Consider the following 8,594-nt stretch of genomic DNA (forward strand, 5'->3'; position numbering starts at 1 on the left):
TGACGTTGGGGGCCTGTTCCTCAGCCATTTTTCTCCATTGATTTCCCTTCTTGAGCAGTTTCCCAGTGAGCTCTGAGTTCTTACCCAGCCCCACAGCTTCAGAGTGGGGCCCCGAGTACCTGGTTAAGAACATGTCCTACTGGGGAACTGCCCCCGCCCCGGTGAATATCGCGTCCTAATGGCCTCAGGCACTGTACTTTGTCATCCACAGAGTGGCTGTTGAAGCAGCTCTCCGGGTGTGGAAAGGCAAGGTGTCCACCTCAACAGGCAAACGGGAGTTTAAAGCGCACCACCTCACAGAAAACCAGTTGTGATAAAAGTTAAACCACTGACATTTAAGAAGAGTGGGTGGGAAATGATTGCCATTGACTTTTTTGTTTTTTAGCTCCAGTTTCTTTTCAGCGAAATTCAGGCAGTCGGTCCAGAGGGGAAGAAGGATCTAAGGACTGCCTACGGCCCCGAGCACTGCCCTCAGGGAGCCCAGTCCAAGGCCCCTCAGGAAACAGGCCCCAGAGCACAGGGCTAAGCTGTCAAGGCAGGTCCTGCATCCCGGCCCGCACCTCGGGCGCACCTGTGAGGCTGGACTCGTCAGCAGCCCCTGGGTCGGTTCAGGCTCGGAACTTGTCCAATGGGAGCGTGCCTGGCTTCAGACAGAGTCCCAGCCCCCGGTTCAGCGGCACCAACAAGCACACTTTGCCCCTTGCTTCTGCCGCATCTAAGATCTCAAGCAGAGATTCTAACCCCCCGTGTCGCAGTGCGGTGCCAGGGCCTCCCCTGAAACCCGCGCCCAAAAGAACAGACATCTCTGAGCTGCCCAGGATACCAAAGATCAGGAGGGAGGACGCTGGTGGCAGATGGGGCGCGGCCCCAGCCCACGGGCAGAGCATCGAGATCCCCAGCGCCTGCATCAGCCGGCTGACTGGCAGGGAAGGCGCCGGGCAGCCAGGGCGAGGCACGCGGGCAGAGAGCGAGGCCAGCAGCAGGGTCCCCCGGGAGCCCAGCACGCACACGGGCAGCTCCCGGCCCCCAGCCCCCAGCTCCCATGGCAGTATGGCCCCGCTGGGACCATCAAGAGGGAAAGGGGTTGGGTCGACCTTTGAGAGCTTCCGGATCAATATTCCTGGAAACATGGCACATTCCAGCCAACTCTCCAGCCCTGGCTTCTGTAACACGTTCCGGCCCGTGGACAACAAGGAGCAGAGGAAGGAGAACCCCTCGCCTCTCTTCTCCATCAAGAAGACGAAGCAGCTCCGGAGTGAGGTCTACGACCCGTCCGACCCCACCGGCTCCGACTCCAGCGCCCCGAGCAGCAGCCCCGAGAGGTCTGGCCCTGGCCTCCTGCCCTCTGAGATCACACGAACCATCTCCATCAAAAGCCCGAAGGCCCAGACGGTTCAGGCTGTGCGCTGCGTCACCTCCTATACCCTGGAGAGCATCTTTGGGACAGAGCCTGAGCCCCCTCTTGGACCGTCCTCCACTGTGTCCCAGCTCCGGGGTGCAGTGGCTGCCGAGGGGGCCTCTGACACGGAGCGAGAGGAGCCTGCAGAGAACCAGGGCCTGGCTGCCCGGGTGCGGAGGCCATCCCCACCGGAGCCCTGGGACGAGGAGGATGGGGCGTCTTGCAGCACCTTCTTTGGCTCTGAGGAGCGGACAGTGACCTGTGTGACTGTCCTGCAGCCAGAAGCCCCACCCAGCCCGGACATGCCGCAGGCAGCCACCCACAGAGTGGTGGAGCTCAGGCCCCCTTCCCGGTCCCGCTCCACATCCAGCTCCCGCAGCAGGAAGAAGGCCAAGAGGAAGAGGGTGGCCAGGGAGCACCGACGGACGCGCTCTGGGACGCGCTCTGAATCCAGGGACAGGAGCTCGAGGTCAGCGTCACCATCAGTGGGTGAGGAGCGCCCCAGAAGGCAGCGGTCCAAGGCCAAGAGCCGGCGGTCCTCCAGCGACCGCTCCAGCAGCCGAGAACGAGCTAAGAGGAAGAAAGCCAAGGACAAGAGCAGGGAGCACAGGCGGGGCCCCTGGGGCCACAGCCGGAGGACGTCCCGGTCACGCTCGGGGAGCCCGGGCAGTTCTTCCCATGAGCCCCATGAGAGCAGGAAGAGGAAGAAGAGGAGATCGCCGTCCAGGCCTCGGGGGCGGGAGTGCTCTCCCACCAGCAGCCTGGAGAGGCTCCACAGGCACAAGCACCAGCGGGAGCGCAGCCACGAACGGCCAGCCAGGAAGGAGAGCGCGGCATGGCCCCGAGACCGGAGGAGGCGGAGGTCCCGGTCCCCAAGCTCGGAGCGCAGGGCGCGGGAGCACAGGCGGCCACGGTCCCGTGAGAAGCGGCCGAGGCCCCGGTCCCATTCTCCAGAGAGGAAGGGGCCTGTGAGGGAGGCTTCCCCAGCACCCCTTGCACAGGGGGAGCCAGGGCGGGAAGACCTCCCCACCAGGTCGCCAGCCTTGGGGGAAGCACATGTCTCAGTGGAGGTGGCTACGGCAGACAAGGCCCCCCTGCAGGCACCCCCTGTCCTGGAGGTGGCAGCCGAGTGTGAGCCCGATGACCTGGACCTGGATTATGGTGACTCTGTGGAGGCGGGGCACGTCTTTGACGATTTCTCAAGCGAAGCTGTTTTCATCCAGCTTGATGACATGAGCTCGCCACCTTCTCCCGAAAGCACAGACTCCTCCCCAGAGCGAGACTTCCCACCAAAGCCCGCGCTGCCCCCAGCCAGCCTGGCCGTGGCCGCCATCCAGAGGGAGGTGTCGCTGATGCACGATGAAGACCCTTCACAGCCCCCACCCCTGCCAGAGGACCCCCAGGAGCCACATTTGCTCAGGCCGGATGCAGCGGAGAAGGCTCAGGCGCCCAGTCCCCTGGATGTGGCCCCTGTGGGGAAGGAAGACGGCCCCTCCATGAGTGGGAGGGCACATGAGGCAGCCCGGCCTGAGGAGGTGGTTCTGCAGACCCCCCTGCTGCGGTCCAGAGCCCTGGTGAAGCGGGTCACCTGGAACCTGCAGGAGTCAGAGAGCAGCGCCCCTGCCGAGGACAGAGCCCCCCGTGAGTAGGGCCCCGGCCCCCGCTGAGGACAGAGCCCCTGTTGAGAACAGGAGCCCTGAGTGAGTGGGGCCCCGGACACCACAGGGAGCTTCTGGAGCCAGGGAAGACTGGGATAGTGGGTGTGGGGATCTCCTGCAGGTGGGCAGAGCAGGTCATGGTGGGGGATCAGTGGCTAGGAGCTGGCACACCTCGCAACCTCCCCTTGCTGCTGGGGGTGGATCTGAGGGCTGCTCTGTGGTCCTTGCTCCTGGCGCTTTTCTGGATTTTTCCAGCCGTGAAATAGCATTCTGGGCAGGGGCGGGCACAGAGCACCCACCTCCCTGTCTGTCGGGCCCCCAGGGGCACTGTTTCACAGGCCACAGAAGCCCCGAGAAGGAGCCTGGGATGTGGAGGACGTGGCCCCCACAGGGGTCAGGCAGGCGTTCTCCGAGCTGCCCCTTCCCAGTCATGTGCTTCCGGAGCCTGGGTTCCCAGACACAGACCCCTCTCAGGTGGGTGCCTGGGCTGGAGGGCTGTGGGCTGTGGGCAGTGGCCTGGCACCCATGCCACACACGCCACACTAGGCTGGGGCTGAGGCCTCACGGCTCCTGGGCAGAGCTGCCAGCCGTAGGGCCCGGTGCTCAGCGGGGGTGTCCTTCCCAGGTTTACAGCCCCAGCCTGCCACCTGCCCCAGCCCAGCCCTCAAGCATCCCACCCTGCGCACTGGTCAGCCAGCCCACGGTCCAGTTCATCCTGCAGGGGAGCCTGCCGCTCGTGGGCTGTGGGGCAGCACAGACCCTGGCCCCAGTGCCCACTGCCCTGACCCCAGCCTCAGAGCCAGCTAGTCAAGCCACTGCAGCCAGCAACTCAGAGGAGAAGACCCCGGCTCCCAGGCTAGCTGCAGAGAAAACCAAGAAGGAGGAGGTGAGTCCTGCCGCCACCCACTTTGCCCACGTTCCTGTCTTATTTTGAAACTAACGCTGTCGGGGCTGAATTTAGGGGCGGAAGCCAGTCCCTGTGCCTCCGGAACTGGGTGTCCAGAACCGCAGTGTCTCTGGCCAGAGGGACTCCAGGCCCCCTGCCTGGCCGCTTCACACATTGGTCCCCCTCTAGTACATGAAGAAGCTGCACATGCAGGAGCGTGCTGTGGAGGAGGTGAAACTGGCCATCAAGCCCTTCTACCAGAAGAGGGAGGTGACCAAGGAGGAGTACAAGGACATCCTGCGCAAGGCCGTGCAGAAGGTGGGCTGCGCGCGAGCCTGTGTGGGGGGCTTGGGGTCACGGGCAGCCCGTCGCTGCTGTCTCGTCAACATGGACTTTGGGGTGACCATGAGTGCAGGTCCGAGGTCAGCCAGCCAGGTCAGGTGGCTGTGTTGCCACATCCTGCAGGTCTGGGGTCAGGTGGGTTTGCCTGTGGCTGCCCCGGCAGATGGTTAGGAAGGAGGGTGGCTCAGTGCCTGTGAGGCCCACGCAGATGTGTTTTGCGATATGTGAAATTACCCAGCGCACGCCCAGCTTACAGGTGGGAGAACAAGACCCCCAGAAGTGAGCAGGTGCCTGGTGACGTCTCAGCCCGTGCTCCCCCCGACACCGTGGGCCCCTCGGTGGCCCTGTGAGCGGCATATCGAGCAGGATGGGGGTCTCACATGTCAGGAGGGCAGGTGGGGCGGCCCCTGCCGCTGTCTGCGTGCCGCACGCAGGGCCTGCTTCTGAGCAGGGCAGGCGAGGGACCCCAGCTTTGGCCCTGGGCTCCGGCCCGGAACATCGGGATGGGAAAGGGCGTTTGGTGATTGCTCCTCTTTCTCCAGATCTGCCACAGCAAGAGTGGGGAGATCAACCCCGTGAAGGTGGCCAACCTGGTGAAGGCGTACGTGGATAAGTACAGGCACATGCGCAGGCACAAGAAGCCAGAGGCCGGCGAGGAGCCGCCCACCCAGGGGGCGGAGGGCTGAGGCCAGGCAGTCACGGGCTTTGCCCGGGGAGCTGTTGGGAGTAGTGGGAAACGGGGGCACCAGCATGCCCGCCATCAGGTTCCTGCGCTGACACCTGGTCTGTGCACCTGTCTTGCTTACAGTTGAAAACTGGACACTTTTGTATGTATATTATAGATACACTGTTTCCATTCTAATTTATCAAAAATGGATTATCTTTAGAAACCTCTTGATTGATTTAATACTTGGAAGATAAAGCGTTTGGTGGCCAGGAGGGGCTCCTGGTAGGGTGGCGTGTCCTTGATAAATCTCTGGTGGCCTCCCGCCAGCAGCTGCTGTGTGCCTCTGCCTCTGAATTAGGAATATCTTTACTTTCTCTTTTCCAATTACGTTGTGCTCTTGTAAATAATTGCTCAAGTTTGCACTCAACACAGTTGCCTCCTGGAGGCAGGGTGCAGCAGTGGCAGCCCGAGGGCTGGTGACAGGTGTCGGGTGTGGGAAAATGTCCTCCCTGCCCTCGGCACAGCTGGTGGGAGTGGCTTTGGTGGCCACCTGCCTCTCAAGCGCCTTGTTCTTTGAATCAAGGCTTGGCTGTCATGTGTGTGGTGAAGACAGAAGTGAGTTGGTGTGCAGGGAGGTCCCCTCCCTCCCTGGGCCTCACCCGTGTTCAGCCGACACCCATTTCCCCGCCAGCCAAGACGTCGGTGCGTGTTCTGGAGTTCTCTTTATTAGACTGGGCTCTAGACGGGCTGCTCCAGCTCCATGAGCAAGCACTCAATGTCATCATAGAGGCTGTTGGTGCTGGATAGACAGAGGCTGAGGCTGCTGCTATCCAGGGAAGAGACACCCTCACGTTGCGTGCCCTCCAGGTGCACTCGGCACAGCCAGGGCTCCAGCTGCCAGGAAGGCATCGGGCGTCTGTCAGTGACCCAGCGTGTGGCCTTCCCTCCCCCTCCCCAGGCCCTGAGGCTCTGGTCTCACCTTCACAAGGACCAGGCTTTTCTCCTTGGGCCTCCTGGCTGACAGGTCCTGCCCGAAGCCCAGGTAGATGGTATAGCATGGGGAGCCGCGGCGCTGCCGTGCCCGGAATTCCACCAGCTCTGGAGAAGGGGCCTCTGCTGAGTATCTGGCAGACCCATGCTCCCAGGGGCCCCTGGAGACAGCCCCCCAGGCAGGAACCTCACTGACCTCGGAAGAAGACTCTGAAGTCAAAGATGGGGGTGTCGCAGTTCCGAGGCAGCAGGCAGGCTGGGGTGGAGGGGCTGGCAGAGCCCGGGGGGCCACCCACCTCCCAGTACACCTTGCACTTGCCCATGCGCCGGGCCCACAGCTGTGGCCCCCGAAGCTCCAGCTGCAGCCCAGGGGCCACGTGCCGCAGCAGTTCCTCCGTGTAGCGTAGCTGCTTCTGGTCGGGGAGCTCAGCAGGGCTGGGGAATGCTACCTGCTGGGGGTCTGTGGCCCGGACAGCTGGGTCTGGGGGGCCATACAGGAACATGCAGCTCGGGGGCCCCACCACCTTCTGCAGCACTGTGCGGCCCTTGTACATGATGGTCACATCCAGTGCCCCTGGGCTGGGCTCTGTGTGGAGACCAAGCTGTGAGCGGCGGAGGTGGGCAGGGACAGGCTGCCCCCTTCCCGGGACCCACTCACCTTGCACCGCAGTGCAGGCACTTGGGGAGGGTGCCAGGTACGGCTCTGCCTGGTGTGGGGGCTCTGGGGCCGTGCCCTCACCTGCATCAAGAAGGGAATCCTGTGCTGGCACCTCATCCCCAGCCCCTCCCTGTGCCCCAGGTCCCCCAACCCCTACCCCTCTCACCTGTCATTAGGGCCGCGGGCTGGGGCCCGGGGCTGGGGGTTGCCTCTACTGACCATGCGCACAGCTCCCCGGCAGGGAACCCTGGGCCTGAGGACGGGAGTTCACTGGGAACGGTGGTCCCTTCCTACTTCTCCAGCTCCCCAATCCCCAGCCTGCTTCTTAAGTGTCCATCCAGGTGCACTGGCCCCTTCCATGCTTCCCCCCACCCCCCGACGGCACTGCCCACACCTCCAGCACAGGCCCCAGTCAGGGGAAGACCCTCTTGTCCCTCTCCAGGAGCCTGGGCTGGGACTGGATCTGCCCCCCATGACGCTGTCAGCAGATGGTCCGCCAGGCAGCTCTGTTGCACTGCCTGGAGCAGGAGGTCCCCCTTGTCACCAGCTGGGGCAGGGAGGGGGCCTGGGGCTTGGAGTCCAGCATCTCCGTGTGCCAGGAATGGCCCTGGGGGCCTGCCCTGTAAGGAAAGTCAGGGTCAGCATAAGCAGCTCCGTGGCCTGGCCAGAGGAGAGGCAGGCAGAGAGAAGACTACCTGCGGTGGCCGGACAGCCGCGGGGGCCTCTGCCTCAGTCTGGTCCGTGCCTGGGCCTTTGAGGGAGAATGGGGCAGGTGTTAGGCCCCGAGACCAGGGTGAGAGACGCAACGAGAGCCTGGCGTAACCCGCACCAGCTTCCTTGTGCTGCCGCCTGAGGAGGTGGGGATGCGGCTCCAACTGTCCTGGGCCTGCTGGCAACCTCTCCCAGAACGGCTGCTAAAAACCCAATTCTGATCCAGAGAATGTTTGTTCCCCAGGCAGGACGAATGCCAATGCGCTTGGCAGCCAGCGTCGCTCACCTCGCCAGCACGGCTCCGGGCTGAGCGCATACACCTTGTGCGGGTCGGCCGGGTCCCCCGAGTTATCTCGCAGCATCACGAAGCGGCGCGTGCTGCGCAGTGCGCAGCGGAAGTTGGTTTTCCAGCCGGCGCGCTCCGCAGCCTCAGCCTCGGGGGGCGGCGGGTCACCGCCTCTGCTGCTAGGCGGCCACCTGCCGCGGGCCACGGCCCAGGCCTGAAGTGGGGGACAGAACACGTGGGCTGGGCCTGCGGGGTCCTAGGCGGGTCGTCCCACCCGGGGCGGGGCCGGGGTCCTACCTTGAAGATGCGCGCGTCAGCCTCGCTCAGGTCCTTGCGCGCGAAGTGCTTCCAGGGCACGCGGAAGCAGGTGCGGGCCTCGTCCAGCCACTGCAGCCCCTCATAGCAGCCGCTGCTGATCTCTCCAAGGAGCCACTCTCCGAACAGCACGCGTGGGGCCGCCCTGCGGGTGCCCAGCCGCGGAGAGTCAGGGCCGGCTGCAGGGCACTCGGGGATGGGCATCTGGAGAAGGTGGGCCGGGCTCTTACCTCTCAGGAGCCAAGGCCATTGCTCCCTGTGCAGGGGCAGTTGGGTGGCGGTCAGGTGTTACAACGGGAGGTAAGGGCTCCTGTCACTGCAGACGCCAGGCCGCGGCCACCGGTCGTGTGGCCAGGTGTCACAGGTGTCCACAGGTGTGGCCAGGTGTCACAGGTGGTGGAGGTCACAGGTGTGGACTGAGGGCTTGTAGCCAACGACGCTGCCTCGGTGTAGATCTCCTGGCAGAGGGGGCTACAGGTGTGACTGCAGGGATGGCTGGCGCGCACACGTGAAGTCACAGGTGTTGAACCAGTGTCCAGGCCTGCCGGGCCGGTGCAGGCCGGACCCTGCGGGGACGGGAAAGGCCACGTCGGGGGTGGGCCAGGCTTCCGAGAAAGCGAAACCTAAACAGTGGCGCTTCGCACCCTCCCCGATCCCATCTCCGTCCCGTTCTCATCTCCGC

The 8,594-nt window shown here is 64.0% G+C and overlaps 2 protein-coding genes across 6 annotated transcripts in view; one reads left to right on the forward strand and one right to left on the reverse strand.

Moving 5' to 3' along the window:
• Nucleotides 1-5,027, forward strand: part of PHRF1 (PHD and ring finger domains 1) — a 30,733-nt gene extending 25,706 nt beyond the window's left edge. For all 3 annotated transcript variants that reach the window (XM_011929996.1, XM_011929997.1, XM_011929998.1), the window contains exons 13-17: nt 386-3,040; nt 3,380-3,531; nt 3,683-3,943; nt 4,133-4,261; nt 4,828-5,027. In XM_011929996.1, coding sequence (XP_011785386.1) covers nt 386-3,040; nt 3,380-3,531; nt 3,683-3,943; nt 4,133-4,261; nt 4,828-4,971 — 3,341 coding nt within the window. In that variant the 3' untranslated portion in view covers nt 4,972-5,027. The remainder of the gene's footprint in view (nt 1-385; nt 3,041-3,379; nt 3,532-3,682; nt 3,944-4,132; nt 4,262-4,827) is intronic.
• A 634-nt stretch (nt 5,028-5,661) lies between these two features.
• Nucleotides 5,662-8,290, reverse strand: IRF7 (interferon regulatory factor 7). 3 transcript variants are annotated; one of them, XM_011930001.1, is made up of 10 exons: nt 8,143-8,162; nt 7,895-8,057; nt 7,598-7,811; nt 7,296-7,351; nt 6,995-7,220; nt 6,767-6,853; nt 6,601-6,681; nt 6,139-6,528; nt 5,932-6,050; nt 5,662-5,846 (listed from the first exon to the last, which is right to left on the reverse strand). In XM_011930001.1, exons 1-10 carry the CDS (start codon nt 8,160-8,162, stop codon nt 5,691-5,693), a joined length of 1,512 nt encoding a protein of 503 aa, XP_011785391.1. In that variant the 3' UTR covers nt 5,662-5,690. The 3 variants fall into 3 exon arrangements, with proteins under 3 accessions (XP_011785391.1, XP_011785390.1, XP_011785392.1); XM_011930000.1 differs by having other exon boundaries at nt 7,895-8,290; XM_011930002.1 differs by lacking the exon at nt 6,767-6,853.
• Between the last annotated feature and the right edge of the window lie 304 nt (nt 8,291-8,594).

The sequence above is a fragment of the Colobus angolensis genome, unplaced genomic scaffold, assembly GCF_000951035.1.
Source record: "Colobus angolensis palliatus isolate OR3802 unplaced genomic scaffold, Cang.pa_1.0 Scaffold84, whole genome shotgun sequence".
Taxonomy (NCBI): domain Eukaryota; kingdom Metazoa; phylum Chordata; class Mammalia; order Primates; family Cercopithecidae; genus Colobus; species Colobus angolensis.

Excerpts from the sequence above, each read along its gene's own strand:
- IRF7 (XM_011930000.1), bottom strand. The coding sequence starts at position 8,116 with ATGCCCATCCCCGAGTGCCCTGCAGCCGGCCCTGACTCTCCGCGGCTG. Across the intron at positions 7,221-7,295 it reads CGGCTGTCCGGCCACCGCAG|GGCAGGCCCCCAGGGCCATT; the intron begins GTAGTCTTCTCT and ends CTTTCCTTACAG. Across the intron at positions 5,847-5,931 it reads AAAGCCTGGTCCTTGTGAAG|CTGGAGCCCTGGCTGTGCCG; the intron begins GTGAGACCAGAG and ends CCTTCCTGGCAG.